The 18,442-nt window shown below is 37.4% G+C and overlaps 1 protein-coding gene across 5 annotated transcripts in view; it reads right to left on the bottom strand.

The window, feature by feature from the left end:
• Window positions 1-1,718: 1,718 nt before the first annotated feature.
• The window catches only part of YAF2 (YY1 associated factor 2), a 106,303-nt gene continuing 89,579 nt past the window's right edge, over window positions 1,719-18,442 (bottom strand). For 4 of the 5 annotated variants that reach the window (XM_070410411.1, XM_070410414.1, XM_070410413.1 and 1 more), the window contains 2 exons: window positions 10,922-11,074; window positions 9,023-9,804 (listed from right to left, as the gene is read on the bottom strand). In XM_070410411.1, coding sequence (XP_070266512.1) covers window positions 9,567-9,804; window positions 10,922-11,074 — 391 coding nt within the window. In that variant the 3' untranslated portion in view covers window positions 9,023-9,566. Of the gene's footprint in view, window positions 2,193-9,022; window positions 9,805-10,921; window positions 11,075-18,442 lie in introns of those variants that run through there. The other variant, XR_011470836.1, reaches the window with a different exon arrangement.

The raw sequence follows: 18,442 nt of genomic DNA, 5'->3' as shown, positions 1-18,442 counted from the left end.
GGGTCCTGGTCTCCACTGATTGATTAGTTGGTGCCAGTGTAGGGGGACAGTGCATTTGGTGCTGAGGTGAGCCATGGCCTTGCTTGTCTGATTTTGCTGCTTTTCTGGGCCTGGAGCTGAATACACCTGAGGCCTAGATGTTATCCCTAGAGAGGAAAGGTCATGGAATCCACCCAGCATGACCAGCAAGATGCTAGGGAGGCAAGGTCACCTGGGTATGAGGTCCTGCACTACAATTGTCCTTGGCTAGGCGCCCAGGGCTTTCTGCCCTAGTGGCCTGTACCTGGCCCATCGTCCTTGCTCAGCTCATGTCTGTCTAACTGCCTACTCACAAGAGCTGGTTAAGCTGAGGTCCCTCCTTTTACATCTTTTTGACCTTCCTCACAACTCATTCGCACATTCAAAACAATTTCATATTCTCCCTACAGAGCTTTCTCTTCAGCTATGCGTTTCTTCTTCCTCTTCCTCAGCCATAGTCCTACTCCATTTGCTCACTGGACATTTACAGAGCACCACTATGTGCAAAGTGCTGTGTGAGTACCTTGGAGTATACAGACTCCGTGTTGGAGTGTAGGGTGGAACAGTGGATACTTGTAAGTACAATACAGACATTCGGATGTAAGCCGGTAAAGGTGTGGACACACACACACAAAGGAACAATCAGTTCCACTGTGGGTGTGGTCAAGAGAAACTTCTTAGCAAAGTTGACCCTAGGCCTAGAATCTTGGGGAGGATTGGGGGCAGGGTGTGTGTGGGGGGGGGGGGGGGTGGAGGGGAGGGGGGGGGCGGGAGGGCATTAAGGTAATTCCAGGCTGGGGAAATCAATGAAATAGGCTCTTGTGTTTAGTGAACTGCGAGAAGTTTGATACCACAGCTAAGTGAATGCAAGAGATGATATGATCAGCGATAAGACTGTAGAAGTTGAAGGGGCCAGATACTTGAGTGCCTTGTTTAGTATGCCAAGGAGTTTGAACTTACTCTGGCAGATAATGGTGGGACACTGAAGGTTTTTTTTTTAATTAGGAAGTAACATGATCGCATTTGCCTTTTAGGGGGCAGATTCTGGCTGGGACAGAGATTGAGACTGGAGCCAGAAAGCAGCTACAGTACCGAAAAGTGGAGAAAAGGAACCTTTGCGCGCGCGCGCGCGCGCGCGCGCGCGCGCACACACACACACACACACACACACACACACACTCTTCAGGGAGAAAAATCATGCTGTTAAATTGTTCAAGTTGCATTTGGAGCTCTGGAGAGTTTGGCGATGAGAAACAAGGTGGGGAAGTGCTGTGTAATTTAACAACAGTTCTCCATTTGAAATTCCTACACCAAAAAAGTGCTGGCTCTGTGACCAGGGGAAGTCACTAAACACTTTTTTTAAAAATATATATTTTATTGATTTCAGTCAGACAGGAAGGGAGAATTAGAGGGAGACAGAAACATCCATGATGAAGGAATCATGGATCAGCTGCCTCCCGCACACCCCCTACTGGGGATCGAGCCCGCAACCTGGGCATGTGCCCTGACCGGAAATCAAACCTCCTGGTTCATACCACTGAGCCACACCGGCCGGGCTGTCACTAAACACTTTAAGCCAGTTTCTTCCCCTATAAAAATAAAAGGTCTTGCCTTACCTGACAAAAAATGAAAAAGTAGCATTCTATCAAGATGTGTGAATAGAATGAAAACATACACTTATTCATTCAATAAACATTTATTGAATATATTCTACATGCCAGACAAGGGGCTAGAGTGTACTGCCCTCAAAGGGGAGACAGGCAGATAAAAACGAAGACAATTTTAAGTTATTCCTTCCACTACACCTTACAATTCTTAGAGAAATAAACGCAAGGAGATACAAAGAGTGGTAAGCATTTATAAGAATGGAAAATAGATTTTGAGAGAAAAAAAAAACTAAAGAATACGACACTAAGAAACTAGAGTAAGAATCAGTACTCAAATCAAGGATGTTTAATATAAAAGGGTGCTAACTACAATTGTTCTCTAGCTCCACAAAGAAATTAAATGTAGTAAAAATAAAAAATAATTTCATGACCCACAGATTGTTAAACTACTGGAATGGCAGTTTTCATTTCTGCAACAATTTATGGGGAGAGAATATCCAGAAGAATAATCCATTTACTTGACATCAGGGTCCTGGACCATATCCTCCCTTTAGGCTCCTTTTAATCCTGTAATTAAAAAGGAAATTCTGTTGAAAAAGTATATAAGGTATTCCAAAAATAGAAATGATTTTTGTATTACTCACATACTATCTTAAGTGGTTGTCTTGGAGTGTAAGGAGCTGTGTGCATGCCCTTGTGATTATTTTTAGGTTTCACATTATATTTTCATATTTCTAAAATTAAATTTAAATTATTTTAGATATTTGGGATATCTTAATGTTATAATAGTTTACTATGTGTATGTACATATTCCTAAACCTATTTTTTCATGTCTAGACCATCCTCTTAATTTTCTAATAACAGGCTGGCTATATCCAAATTTTTAATCAATTTTGATCTTACTTTCATGCTGTGAAAAAGGTAAATTTAGGCAGATAAAAACAAATTTAAAAGTAGCAATATCTGTTGTTTAAATTACGGAGATAGAGCTCTTTCCCATGATCTGGAAAACTCTCAGATCCAGATCTCAAGAATTATTATATTCAAAAGATTAATCTTGATTTTTTTTTTAGAGCTCCTATTACATGTTGGATATATAATAGAGATTCAATTCATGAGTGTTTTTATTTTTTTTATGTCTTCTCTAAGTCTCTCTAGAGTAAACTTCAGGTTCTGCTCAGTCTTTCTTTCTCACCTCTATTTACACTGAGTACTTGATTCTTAAAAAAAGACATCTTATTGGGGAAAAGGTAAATTCTATACCTTTTCAGAGTAAAGTTCAAGAACATTTTTATGTAACTTCTACTTTCTAAAGGTCTATGCATAATCTAATTTAATCCTTATAACATTTATATGAAGTAGGATGTATTTTATTCTTTAAATAATAAGGAACCTGAAATTTAGAAAAGTTTGTTAACCACATCACTAATAATGAAGATCCATAATTTGAATGAAAATCTTTGAGGATACAAAGGCCATGTTTGTTTTTTCCATTATACCATGTTGTCTCACTATGAACAAATAAATGCTGACCTGAGTGATGCAAATCAAAAAACAACAACACAATGTTATATGAAAACCTCTTAGACTGATCTTGGAGGTTCAAATAAAATTTAAAATCAGAGAAAGACAAGTCAGATTAGTTATAGAGCACAAAGAATCAGAAACTCAGACTAAAAGTAAAAATTATCCCCTCCAGTTGGCCTCTAATGAAATTTCTCCATTTTCCACAGTCTACTTCCTAGAAACCTCGTTGGACTGAAGGAAAAAGTTGGAAAATAATAGTCAGGTTAAGCAAAAAGTATTTAATTTTAAGTGTTCGTTCAGACCAGTAAATGTGGGGAAAGAGGAGGGTCAGGAAGAGAATGAAAGAGTACAAAACTAACAAAGCTCAGCTACAGGCCACAAGATTGGAAAAAGTGGTAGTAGAAAGCCAATGAATGGGGACACCTTAGCTCCTAAATGATCCCAGAATTTAGCTGGCATTTCATCCACAAGGGAGAGTATGGAGGAGTTGGAGTGGGGAGGGAGTAAAGACTATCCTATGGACCATCCCTGTATTTTTCCCTGGTTCAATCTTCACTCCGATTATTACAATAGATTGTAATTTACTAGAGGCCCGGTGCAATTCGTGCACAGGTGGGGTCTGGCGGGGGGGGGGGGGGGGGGGGGCGCGGGGAGGAGAGGGGCCGTATGTGGTTGGCTGGCCGACCTCACCCCCTGGCCGAACTCCTGGTGGAGGGGACAATTTGCATATTAGCCTTTTATTATATAGGATTGCTTTAAAATAAATGTCAGTGAAATTAAAAGCTAGATTTGCAGGGAAATTTACTCATGGGGAAAATTAGATTTAAAAAGCACATGCACAAATTCTCCTAACCCAGGTTCCCAAAAATTGAAGGCTGAAAATAAAGAATTCGATACATCGCACTTCAGTCCTATGTTGTTTAGTTTCTTTCTTTTTTTTACGTTTCCATATTTTATTTTTAATAAAGTAAAAAAAAATCTTTTGCTCTAATTTAAATATCCCTTAAATTATTTATCTTATTGGGCACTGGGAACAATAGGTTTGTTGTTTTTTTATTTACTCTTATTAAAGATCAAAAACTACCTCGTTAGGCCTGAGGTCAGGTCACTCTGCTCTTGAAGTCAGACCACTCTCCTTTTCTAAAATACACTTTCACTGCCATTTTTGAAGTACTCTCCTCCCATACTAGTTTTAAACAGTAGCCCAACTCTTCTCAATCTTGCTGACTCCAAAGTAAACACAGGCTCATTCAATGCTGTTATTATAAATTAAAAGAGGACTATGAAAATAATACACAGTAAAAAGTCTAAGTGAATAAATCTTGATATCCAGTTTTGTTTCTGATTCTCTTGCTAAAGGAAGTAATGACAGTATAAAGATGGTATGGTAGCTTTCATCCCGACTCCCGACTTCTAAGTAGGTCAGCAGATCTAAACCAAGGTATAATCTCAAGACCTGTCAAACTCATCTATTGTTTCCACTCATCAGGAATTGCAGCTGAGAGGCATCACTTTACTGGCTCCTTGCTCCAAGAAGTTCCCGTTGGGCTTATCCTCACACCTTGAAATAAAGCCTTTTTTTTTTAGCTTTTTAAAAAAGTGTCACTATTCAGCCTTATTACAGAAGAAATTTGAGGAACTTTAGAATGACACAAGGAAAAAAATGAGATAAAAATCAGAATCTAGAAGACTGAAGAATAACAAATCAGAATATAGACATGCAGGCAATGGAGCCCTACATAATTGTTAAAAGCAAACTTCCTTTTAATGAGATTTCTCACAACTTAAATAAACACCGAGGGCAATTAATGATTTGTATTGTCCATAAGAAAAAGGCAAATTGACTCATCAGGAGAAGTAAATATTTTCCTGAAACAGGTTTGAATACAATTTCCCATTTGGATTGAGTGATGTAATGTTCCCTCAATAATCTTCATAAAAAGGCAATAGCAAACCTCATTCAGCTGTTCATTGATTTTTAAAAGTATGGGAAAGTGATAAATAATCTCACATTATATGGCTTAAAGTTATAAACTTGGAAATTCGAGCTGGAATAATGAAATGGTGCTGGCTAAAACTACTTGTTGACACCCAATATCAGCTGCAACTACGAGATGAGATCTAGTGTGGGCTTTCAGTGAAGATGAATTTTCTAGAAGCAAAGGTGTGACAAATACACCCAGCTTAGTGCTACTTCTGTATCTTACATATAGTTATTGTTGCAGTTATGGCATTGTAATAATTCACAAATCTCTCCTGTGAGAGTTCCCTATCTTTGTCCTCTTGGTAACCAATTCCTAGCCAGTGCCTTGTACACAAAACATACCCAATAAATGTTCAGAGTTGAATAATACTGATGTAAAGAAAGCCTAGATTAGGAAAATACTGAAAGTATTACAATGGAAGAACAGTTACTATAATCTACAACTCCTACTAACGTTGGGGCAGGGATCACCACCAGAGAAGATTCAGAACATGGAACGTACATGGCACTGAAAGCTTTCAAAGCTATCTTTGATTTTTTTCATAGAAGTACCTGCATTGTCACAGCATTTCGTATACTCCAGGATTGGCCTATTCCATAAAGGCAGGAATATCTGCACTGGCTAAGTAGAATGCCATATTAGAAACATAATGCTTAAATTACCTGGGCTAGTGGGGATGTGAGTTCAGGGAAGTATTCATATAATTCAAGGTAAAACTTCTCTATGGCAGCTTTTTTAAATGAACTGGCTTTGAAGAAAACTGTTCTAAAGTTATCACAAACTGCTGCCCTAGTAAAAAGTCTACTAAACACCACTGAAACTTTAATGACTGAGTCATTATGATGATTTATCACAGAATGTTTTTCAAGTATTTTCAGAGACAAACATATTCTAAGTTCCATTTGTTCTCTCTCCCTCCGCCTCCAACCCCCTCTTGCTCCTTGTGATTTTTCTCTATCATCCAGATAGCACCCCAATGCCCCATTTTCTAATTTCTGCTATAATTTGTGCTTTGTTTTTCCCCTTCTTCCCTCATTTTCTCCCATTCTTATTCTCCCTTGCCTTCGATATTAGTAGGGCTTATTTTTTCATCAATAGCAATTGAGGGAATTCTTTTCCTTCTGCTTTTACAAAATGATCCTATATTCTGCAACCTTCGTTGTCTCTTGATTCTGCTCAGCTATATTTGACACAAATAACTTTTCTACACGTCCATTTTCTACATTTGTTGTTCCAGACAACTGAAGGTGCCTCTGGTTAAGGGGGGGAGGGGGGGAGGGCAATGCTAACAGGTCAAAGTATTATTTTATGGTTATCCTTATCCTTATCCTTACACAAACTCACTTTTCTTTATTCGCTTAATTTTCAAAGTACAGTACAGAAATTGTCATCAATTTCACTGCTCCTACATCAGGTCTTAAAAGATTCTGGAAAAAAGATAAGTTGCAGACCAAAAAAATAAGTAAAAAGGGGCCTTAGTAGAAACTAAAACTTCTAGACCATTTAGCATTAATGCATATAATATGCAGAAACTACATTTTTAGGCAATAAGGGTTTTTACCTAAAAGAAAGGTAATAAATATGCAATCAACTTAGAAAAGCTGAGGTTTTTCTTCCTTTCTCATTGTTTTCACTTTGTCTGCTATCATCACTATAATCTTAGGAAAGCATTTAATAAATATAAAACCTTTATTAAGTCAACTATTTCTACTGTGTAATACAAAAGGCTTTAAGAGTATGTATTCTTGTATGCCGCAAATTATATCTTCACTCTTATATCAAAATAAGGTAATAAACTCTGAAAAACATCCAAATTCTCTTTTTGTATGGAATTTGGATAAAAGAACCCACTGCTACTATCGCAGGGTAAATTGATGAAACAGAGCTAAAAATGCACCCTAAGCCCAGGCTCTGAATCTTTTTGCATATTTTAATATTAGGTTTTAAGGTGGGATTTGGGCCTGCTTCCTAGTTTGGAAGTGTTTGAGGTAGGGTGAAATGAAGGCGGGCGAAGATAATTATGATTAATGAAAGGAAAACAAAATTTTAAACTAGGCAACTCAGTTCATTTCTGCTGTCTCCTAGTACATACCATCAGGTTCTTTAATTATGGAAAAATAGCTGGTCTAGGATCAGAGCAAACATCTGATGCAGAAAATTCAGTGTAACCTATAGAACACAATTTCTTTCTGTCATACAAGAGGGTATGGAAATGATTTGTTACAAATTTTTGTTTGTATTTTTGTAATGAAATTTTACCAGTTAAGACAGTAATGGCTCACATTTATTAAGCATCTAGTATGTGTCAGGTAATTGTTAAGAACTTTATATGGATTGACACTTAATCGTCCCAACAACCCTATGAGTTAGATATGATTATCATCACCCTGTTTAACAGATGGGAAGTGACCTTGAGTAATGAGTAATTTACTCAAGGTCACTTAGGTTCTACAACAGGGATTCAAACGCCAAACACCAGTTAGTACTTTAATTTCCATGCTACATTATCTCCCCAGCAATATAGAAAGATGACTATGCCACCCCCATTCAGGTAAAATCCCACCTTCTGTCAGATTTGTCTCTTTTGCAGTCCATTGAAAATACATTCTGAAAGCATTTGAATATCATCAGAAGACCCAGTACCTCTAAAGCATAGTTTTGACTTAAAATTTAGAATATTTTCCCTATTAATATTATTTGTAATTTTTGCTATGTCTAAAAATAAGCATATTTTAAAAAACATCTGAAATATGGTAAAAAAAATAAGACAGAAAAAACTTCATGTTTTTTAAAAGAACATAACCAGTTAGTTGCAGTTCCACTGAAAGTATCTGATAATAAAAACAGATTTTAATTTTTCATTTAACAACACTAAAGAATGAGGTATATAAATGTTTTAATCACAGACTTTTACTGTATGCAATTAACTATATTTCACAACTAGCATCTTACAAAAAGGACAGTACCATTGTGCCTGTAAAAAGTACTGCAATAAAACAGAAAATTACATTATCACATGAAACCACCATATATCACAACTGTCAGGGTCTACAGTTTTACTTTTTTCTTAAAATGCTATCATGATGTCTTTATGTGATATTTTGTATCCAAGTTATGTTGTTAAGTTCATTGATATTGCAGAAGTCTCCTACAGGTGGCTATATATTAAGTAAATGGCTAAGAAAAAGCAGGAGACCTTAGGAGAATTTAAGAAGTACTGTGTGGTTTCTAAGGTTTGATTTTTAAATATAACATAAAACACTTTATTAGTTGTAAACAAAAATGCAAAATCTGTAGTCATAAAAATATTTTATTCATAACTTTACATAATAGTAAGTGGAGCTGTAAATATTTATTTTGGGATATTGATAAATGCATAAACTGGCAGTTGTGTCTGAAAATAGGGCACTATGATTTTCATAAGAATTGTTACATTTAGTAAGAGGCCAATTAAACTGATTTAAAACTAGTTTTTTTCCCAGTTCTGTGCAACAGTTGTCATTTCTGTATTTATTAGATTCATACTTCTATAACCCTGGATAAAGTTTGGGGCGAGGAAACAGTGATAGAACTATTAAGTTAAAGCTTTTCCAAAATTGCAGCTTTTAAAATATGGCAGGTTTCTTTTCTCTTCTGCTTTTGTCAAATGCTTATAATTATTTGAATTTTAATATTTTATATAATACAGAAAATACCAGTGTTCAATGACAATAGCACTAAACTTGAATTATAAAGCTAAATAATCAATGTTTTATTGTTTACTAGTCTGAGAGTAAACATTACAACAAATGAATGTTTTGAAAGCAAAAAAAAAAGGAGGTAAAACCAGAAACATAATTCAGGAAAAAATAATTTAGCAAAATGTGTCAAAAATATTGGCAACGGTTCATACAAATTCTTTATTTAATAACAGTTTTTCTATTTAACCACACCAAGTACCAGCAGGTGTATTAAGAGGATAGCCATTAAGAAAATCCTGTTGCAGCAATAGTTGATTAAGTTGATCTTTGACTTGTATACATATAACTATTTGTTTCACAATTCTCAAATAATACATATTTAGGCAGGTTGCACTATGTTATAAAAATTTAACTTCGTTACATGCCAATAGTAGAGAATTCAAGAATTATGTGTTAGAATTCACTAAACTAAAAGTGAAAATAGACTTACCAATAACACTGCATAATGAATAATTCAACCACATTTTCATGGCACCTTTAATTGTGGAGACCAAAATGTTAAAGTCTGGAAATGTTTGGTAGGCATAGATTGCAATCAAATCTAACAAATTCTAACAAATTTCTCTTTTATGTAAAATGCAAATTATGAATTGTGCATGAATATGTTTGTCATGAAAATGTGGTACTTCTTGGCATAATCTGTATATTTGCATGATATGACTGAACTAAGAAATTGGAGAAAATAAACTTTAATGGGATTCTCCATTCAATGATGAGGCTTCTCCTCTAGGTGAAGATGACCTGGACATTCCCCTCTCTGTGTTATCAGGACTAGAGCCACTCTGATTGTGCTGATCTGCAGAAGCAGCACTAGATGCAGGCGGTGACTTCGTTTTCTCCTTAAAGTCTGTAATAATGACTGTCAGATCTCCAACGGTAACTTCCAAATGCTGAGCACTACTCCGATCCACATTTTTCAATCTTGGCCTAAACACACAAAAGATGAGATAATTTTAAACTAGCCTTTCTGGCTGCTAACTTTCTGTGCACATAATGAACAAATTAGGTAATAACCACAAAATGAACATATCTATGTTTAAAGCTCTACATTCATGTGTATCTAGCCACAAAAATATCATTAAATGTTTCAAATCATTAACATTAATCAAACTACTCACTCATGAATCTTCTTCGTGACAAAAAACTGTGACACTGGAAGTAACAGGCTGGCTCTTAATTGTACTTTTATAGCTTTATCATAATTTTGCAGGTAGGTTACCAATTTTTTTTAAAACAAATGTTTTAGAAGGGCAATGATATAGTTACATCACAGAGGAAGCTGGTAACAGCTAAGGTTACATTATATGCGGAGCTGTTACTCCATTGATGTGCATGGCTAAGGGCATCAAGATTGTCTATTCTGCCTGAACCCATGACCATTTTGACTGATTAAAGCCCATGCAAATATCTGTGAATACTGTGAATATTACTCCTGCTTTATGAGTGAAAAAGAAATGACTCAAACACAACTGTCTTTTAATCTAGTGAAAAAAACACACACATCCTCACATTGAAGCTTATATTTGTGGCCTCTGTGTTTAATTTCTAGTATAGTAGGTCCTCGGGTTACGTCGGAGATCCATTCCCATGGCGCAAGGCAATGCTATTTTCGTCATTAGTCAGAACCCACCTACATAAGCACCTAAGTCACTCACATGAGGCACATGCACAGCAGTAATGAAGTGAAACAGTAAAAAAAATTCAAAAGAACGATAACAATTCCTGACCTTGTGATAAATGAATAATAAAAAACATAAAGCACATATGTACATATGTTGAAATGACGGAACTTTTCTTTTTTAATAAATAAATGGGAGATGGTGACATCATAACCACGAAACGACGTACGTCAAGTCCGACGTAACCCAAGGACTGTCTGTACACCTTTCAAACTACAAAAAACCCCCACCAAAACCAATTTCATGGTACTTTACAATAAAGGAGATGAAATCTTTTACTTCTACTTTGTATATATTATATTAAAAGAGATAAAATGGTTAATTTTGTTATTTCAAAAGTACCATAATACATTTTAAAAATTTACCTGGTTTTCTTATGACTGTTCTTTTTGCTAGTTGTTTCCTTTTCACTCTTTTCTTTTTCTACTTTATCTTTTTTCTCTTTCTTTGACTGTGTAGGGGGCACAAACTGCTGAGTAACCTGCTGTGCAACCAACTGGGAGACAGGTCGAGGTTTCCTGTGTGTATGTTAAAAAGAAAGTTTTTAAAAATTATTATAACTTAAGAATACATATTCTTTATGGGAAAATAGCTCAAATTATGAGACTAGATATATATTATAAATTTCAAGTATAAAAATTCTTCATATGCAAGGTAATTCAGAAGTGCAATTTAACAATTTAATAACATTGTTTTTCCAACCCAACAAAAGTTCTATATAATAAAAGCCGCTAAGTGTCCGGTCATCCATTCAACCAATCAAAGCATGATATGCTAAGACCGCTCAACCGCTCACTATGACGTGCACTGACCACCGGGGGCAGAGGCTCTGACTGGTATGTTAGTTTGCTGCTGGGGTCTGGACGATCGGGACTGAGCAAGATGGGCCAGACATGACCTGGAGCCCTCCCTGGCTGGCCAACCTCCTGCGTCCCTCCCTGGCCCTGATGGTGCACTGGTGAGGTCCCTTGGCCTGACCTGTGCCCTCTCACAATCCGGGACCCCTCGGGGGATGTCAGAGAGCCGGTTTCAGCCCGATCCAGCAGGCCAGGCCAAGGGACCCCACTGGTGCACAAATTTGTGTACCGGGCCTCTAGTAGAAATATAATAGCTAAAAGTTATAGCCCAAGATATATGGTCAAACCATTAGAATATAACATACATAAATCAATATGAAATTATTAAAAATATGTATCAAACTGAATGTTCATAGGGAAGCACACATAAAAATGCACACAAATTTTAAAAATTAAACTTGAAAGTTTACACTGAAATAACATTTAATTTTATCCTTCCTCCCTCAGAGAAGGAAATATCTAACCATCTGTAACTATGACTATTTGTTTTTTCCTTTAAAATCTTTCATTTATTCACTTAATAAATATTTGAGTGTTGAAATTTCTCAGTCATTATTGCTCAATTCCTTGAGGTGCCTTATGTATCTAGCCACAAGCTCACCATGCTTTTTTGACCTTGGAGATCTGCCCAGTCTTTTGACACATGCCTCCTCATTCACTTATTCATTAAAAAAACATTTACTGAGAAACTACTGTAGGAACTGCACAGAGATATCTGAAATGTTGTCTGGCTTCAACCTTTGGTGCCAGTGCAAGCTATCACTTTATAGGCCTAGATCAAGGATCCCTCCAGCTTTATGGTAGAACTTGGGCAACTAAAGTCAAGATTCAAAGTTAAGTAATCTCTAAGTTCTTAAAATGAGAGAGAAAAAGAAGACTGAGAAAGGGAAAAGGGAAGGAAGGAAAAAGTTATGGAGCATAAGATAAAAATAACATTTCAACAGATGGGTCTATAAACAATAGTTAATTTTATTGTCTGGAAAATCCTGACCCTATTTTGGTCAGTAGAGTTACAAAAAAAACAACAACACTTTTTTTTCTTTTGGTTTCTCTAGACAAGCAAGACAAAATAGAAACCAATGAGAAAATACTGCATAATCTACAATCAAAGCTGCACAGAGGAATCCTTTGAAGGAGGAAACAGGAAACAGTATGTAAAACAGATTTCAGCAGATGGGAAATTAATTTTGTTTAGAGCCTAAAGAGTCTTAAGTACAGGAAGAATATCCAGGAAAGATGTCCAATACACAAGTAGGGTTGACATATAAATCACGGTTAGTGATGTAGATTAAGAGTTACACAAATTAAAGTGGCACTGAAAACATGGCAAGTGATGGCTGAGCTTATTTAAGAAATGAATTTTTTTAAAAAGGGGGTTAAAGGAATGGTTCTCAAATTTACATACAACGGGATCACCTGGAAGACTTAACCCCACTCCCAGGGTTTCTGATTTCAGTAGGCCCGAAGTAGTGCAATAATTTGCATTTCTAACTAGTTTCCAAGCCAAGCTATGCCTCTGGTCTGGCCACCACACTTGGTGAAAAACCTTGAAAAAATGTAATATATTAGTACTACTGGAGCATAAAGTTTGAGATGAAAACCAGGGAGTGGCAGAGAAATAAAAAGAGCAAGGCTGGATGGCCAGGCAGGAACCCAATAATGAAAACCCAGGAAGTTTGATTTACCCTTAATAGATGGAAGAGCATTGAAGAAATTCAGATTTGAATTTTACAAAGATTACTGGCAGCAGTCTTAAGAGCAAAGGTACAAAAGAGGCAGGGAAACTGTTCAGAAGCTACTTTAATGGATCGAGCAAAATTAAAAGGGGCTTGAACTAAGGAAGCAGCAGTGGAGTTATTTAAGACAGACTAAAGAAGCATGGTCGAGGGGACACAATGACTAGCCAGATGTGATTTTCTCATTTCTCAACCAACAAACATTCCTTTAGCAAAACATAGAGAAACCCTTGCCCTCCTGTAGCCAACTTTCTGTGGGTGGCATAAAAAAAGAAAAAACAGTCTCTGATGCTACTAAATGCTATAAAAATAAAGTAAGGATCATAGGGAGTGTTGGGGAAGGAGATGCAGTTTTAATTTTGTCTTGTTTCTACTTCTAAAATAAACTCTACAAGTAAAGAGATGGTATTACATACCACTGTTTAACTAATACCCAACACAGTACTGAAAAAATACTAGATACTTAATATTTGTGCCCGGCCGATGTGGCCCAGTGGTTGACCATCAACTTATGAACCAAGAGGGCTCAGTTCGATTCCTGGTCAGGGCACATACCTGAGTTGTGGGCTTGATCCCCAGTAGGGGGTGTGCAGGAGGCAGCTGACTGATGTTTCTCATTATGTTTCTATTTCTCTATCCCTCTCCCTTTCTCTCTCTCTAAAAAACTCAATAAAAGCATATAAAAATATTTTCTGAAGAATGAGTGAATAATAAAATCAGGTTTAATGAGGGAGGAAGATTTATTTTTTTAAGAAAAGGAGTACAGTAATGTCTAAGCTTAGTCATTGTTCAGGATCACTACACAGAAGTAAACAAACAATGAAAAAGAGCAGCAAGAATTAATTTCTCTTTTAATAATGCTGAAATATAGAAAGAGAAAGCTAAAAGGTGTGGTAGAGTTGAGAAAAGATTTGTTTAGACTAGGGCCTAGTGAATAGTGAGTCACTTAAAATTCAAAGTCACCCCAAGATATAAAATGCAACTGAGGTGTAGTAATCATTTTGTCTCCACGTCATTAAGGATCTCCGAATCTATTTCTTCCATAACAAATGAAGGTTTGACAATTTCCTTTCTTACATTTTGTAATGTTGCTCCCTTCTGCAACCCAAAATTTAATGCAAAATAAATTTCCAAAATGGTTAATGAATAAAACTGAATTACAATAAAATTGCAAACATTCATATAAATTTACATTCTTTTGAACCTAGTATAAAATCCTGAAGTTTCAAGCAATCAATAAATTGATGTTATTCAGGAGCCATTAATACTAACTTAAAATATATAATTTATTTATATTCTGTTTACTTAATGCTGCCTTTAAGTTGATTATTTTTCTAGGTGTTTTGGATTCATTAATGACCTCAATACCCAAAAGCAGTTTTTTTCCATAAGATCTAAATATCTCAATCATGGACACTCTAAATCATGAAGATTTTCAGGAATATAACTATTGTGCTGTGGTTAGGTAAAAAAATGTTTTTATAACATGATCAATCACTCCCCCTTCCCTCCAGCATGTCTCCAAGTGGGGACCCAACTATTCTGTGACACTATTCCTCAACATTCTCACTCCCACTTCTGTGAGAAAGGGATAATCCTAATTCCCCAACTTCAAGAATCTTACAACTGCTGCTTTTCATATTTAACAAGTTTTATGTCTCCAGAATCTTTCTAGGATAATTTTTCCTTTTATATGGCCCATATAAAATGAGTCCATTAGTGTAAAAATAAAAGCGTATTAGTAGAGAAGGTTTTGTTTCATTAAGCCAGGAGGTTGAGTTAAATAAATAAATTCTTTCTCTTTTTAAAAAACCTTGATTGATTGATTTTAGAGAAGAAGGAAGGACAGGGGAGAGAGAAAGGTACGAAGGGAGAGGGAGGGGAAACGTCGATTTGTTGTTCCACTTATTCATGCACCCATTGGTTGATTCTTGTATGTGTCCTGACTGGGGATCGAACTTCCAACCTTGGAATATTGAGATGATGCTTTAACCAACTGAGCTATCTGGCCAGGGAACTAATTTATCTTCTAAATGAGATATGAATCTAGAATTCTTCTAAGTGTTAAAGTCTCCGTGGTAAGAGCAAAATAATAAATATATACTCTCCTACAAGGCAAAACTAACTCAGAAAAAAACAATTATTTAAACTGCTCAGGTGAGAGAATGGAATCAGGAAACAAACTAGAAGACTACCATGTCAAAATAGAAATGAATAGTAATAAGGATCTATTCTATGGCATAGTCAGGGGAATGGAATTGAAGCAGTGAATCTATTGACATTTCAGAAGGATAATACAACCGGATATGTGCTGAATAAGAAGAATAAAGAACAACACCCCCTCCCCAATAGAAATAAAACTGAAAGAAATAGGGAATTAGGAAGCACAGTGCTATGGACAGAATGTTTGTGTCCCTCCTCCCCAAATTCACATATTGAAATCCTATCCCCTAAGGTGATAGTATTATAGGTGGAGCCTTTGGGAGGTGATTAAGTCATGCAGGTAGAGCCATCATGAATGGGATTAATGCTCTTATAAAAGAGGCCACAGAGAGAGATCCTTTGCCCCTTCTACCATGTGAGGACACAGTGAGAAATTGGCTGTTAAAGAGAAGTGTGTCCTCATTAGACACTGAATCTGCCAGTGGCATGATCTTGAACTTCCCAGTCTCAAGAACAGTGAAAAATAAATGTTTGTTGTTTATGTCCCACACAGTCGATGGTATTGTTGTTAGAGCAGCTCAAAAGGACTAAGACCCGTAGTTGCAGGAAGCCAAGAACAGGACTATTCTAAACAAGAGGAGGTGATGAACTTGGTGTTGGGCATGTTGGCTTTTTAGATTTTTAAAATACTAGTAGTCCTGTGCACGAATCCATGCACCAGTAGGTTTCTGCCACCCTCCTGTAGCTCTCCACCTGCTGCCCCGCCCTCCTGTAGCTCCCTCTGCCCTCCTCATAGCTTGCTGCCCTGCCCCCTCTTGTAGCTCTCCGCAGCCCACTTATACCTCGCTGGCCCACCCCCCTGCTGATCTGTGATCTGATCTTGATGCGATTGGTCATTATGCCTCAGGGCATAATGGCTAATTAGCATATCCCTCCCTTATTATATAGGACTAAAGGCCTGGTGCACAAAAATTTATGCATTCGGGTGGGTTCCTCAGCCCGGCCTGTGCCTTCTCGCAGTCTGGGACCCCTCGGGGAATGTCCACCTGCTGGCTGAGGCCCTCTCCCCGGGGGATTGGGCCTAAGCTGGCAGTCAGACATCCCTCTGGCAGCCCGGGAGCCCTCGGGGGATGTCCACTTGCCAGCGGGGACCAGGCCTAAGCTGCAGTCGGACATCCTTAGTGCTGCTGAGGAGGCAGGAGAGGCTCCCACCACCACTGCTATACTGGCAGGGGTCAGCCTGGATTGTGGCTGAGCAGAGCTCCTCCATGTGGGAGCTCACTGACCACCAGGGGGCAGCTCCTGCATTGAGCGTCTGCCCCCTGGTGGTCAGTGTGTGTCATAGTGACCAGTCATTCCAAGTCTTTCTGCTGTTAGGGTCAATTTGCATATTACCCTTTTACTATATAGAATAGAGGCCTGGTGCATGGGTGGGGGCCGGCTGGTTTGCCCTGAAGGGTGTCCCGGATCAGGGTGGGGGTCCCGCTTGGGTGCCTGGCCAGTCTGGGTGAGGGGCTGAGGGCTGTTTTCAGGCTGGCCAAGCCGGAGACTGAAGCTCCCAGCCTCTCCTTTTTTTTTTATTCTGGGATTTATTTACCTTCTATAATTGAAAGTAATTGTTGCCGCTCCAGCTCCGAGGCCACGGCCTGCAGAAAGCAGGTATCTGGGGTTTGTTTAGCTTCTATAATTGCAACTTTGTTGCTTAGAGTGGAGCTCAGAGCTGGGCCGCGGCAGGTGGGGAACCTTGGCTTCCTCCATCACTGGAGCAAGCAAGCCTCCTGCTCACTTCAGCTGCGTGGCTGCCGGCCGCCATCTTGATTGGGTTAATTTGCATATCCTGCTGATTAGCCAATGGGAAGTGTAGCAGAGGTATGGTCAATTACCATGTTTGTCTATTATTAGATTAGATAAGCAAAGCTGTCCTTAGGGCAAGTGGAAATGTGAGACTAGTTGTCTGATAAGTAACCACGTAATTTCTGTACCTAGTGTTGTTTGTTATTGATTTTACAGTATTTTTTAATCACCAACAAATTTTCTATAGTGGTTCTCTTTTTCCTTAAGAAAAATGTCTATTTCTGTTCTTGACTAGTTGTATTTTTTATTCTCTCTTTTTATCCTAGATTTTACTAAATATATACTATTCCGTTCTTTTATTATTATTTTAATGGTGGTTGATTTTCACTTAAAGATTATACCTTTGCTCTTCTGTTCTAGGATTATTTGTTCTGTTTCAAATTTGGGAGAAAAGCACAATATATAAATATACATGTATGCATATAGCCTAACTATTGAAATAAAGTTTTCTGCTGCTCTCAAGAGCAGTGGTTCTCAACCTGTGGGTCGCAACACCTTTGGGGGTCGAATGACCCTTTCACAGGGGTCGCCTAAGACCATCGGAAAACACATATATAATTACATATTGTTTTTGTGATTAATCACTATGCTTTAATTATGTTCAATTTGTAACAATGAAAATACATCCTGCATAGCAGATATTTATATTACGATTCATAACAGTAGCAAAATTAGTTATGAAGTAGCAATGAAAATAATTTTATGGTTGGGGGTCACCAGAACATGAGGAACTGTATTAAAGGGTCACGGCATTAGGAAGGTTGAGAACCACTGCTCTAGAGGCTAAATGAGCTCTAAAGATTCGTCACTGAAGAGAGAGGGAACATAGCTTATGATGAGCTTTTTATCCTATCATAAAGTGATTCATCTTCACCGTGCCCTGTTAAAAAGAAAGCCCTCCTATCTCCAGGGAGCTTAACAAGGTCTAACTTTGATCCCTTTTCTATTTAATGAGAAAAATAAGGAGGATAGTATGGAATTTTAGAGGTGGAAGAGAGTTTACTCAGGAAATAAGGGGCAGGATATATCATTTAGAAGATATGCCTTTTTATGTTCAGGGGTTTATTATTCAAGGTTTTAACAATACATCTGTAATACCAAAGGTTCTGTGATAAGAACAAAAAGGTCATCTAATAAGTAAAATAAGTGCTGTCCAGCCATATCCCAAATGCACTCTACTAGTATTATCTTCTTACATATATCATGGTTAGGCTATAACTTGTGAAATACTGTATTCAAAAATTTTGGAGTCCCTATGTATCTATTTACCCATCAT

The sequence above is a fragment of the Myotis yumanensis genome, unplaced genomic scaffold, assembly GCF_028538775.1.
Source record: "Myotis yumanensis isolate MYYU_CA2020_CCGP unplaced genomic scaffold, mMyoYum1.0.hap1 SCAF_3, whole genome shotgun sequence".
Classification (NCBI taxonomy): Eukaryota; Metazoa; Chordata; class Mammalia; order Chiroptera; family Vespertilionidae; genus Myotis; species Myotis yumanensis.
The sequence above is the reverse complement of the archived record's forward strand: the minus strand, read 5'-3'. Positions and strand labels throughout refer to the sequence as shown.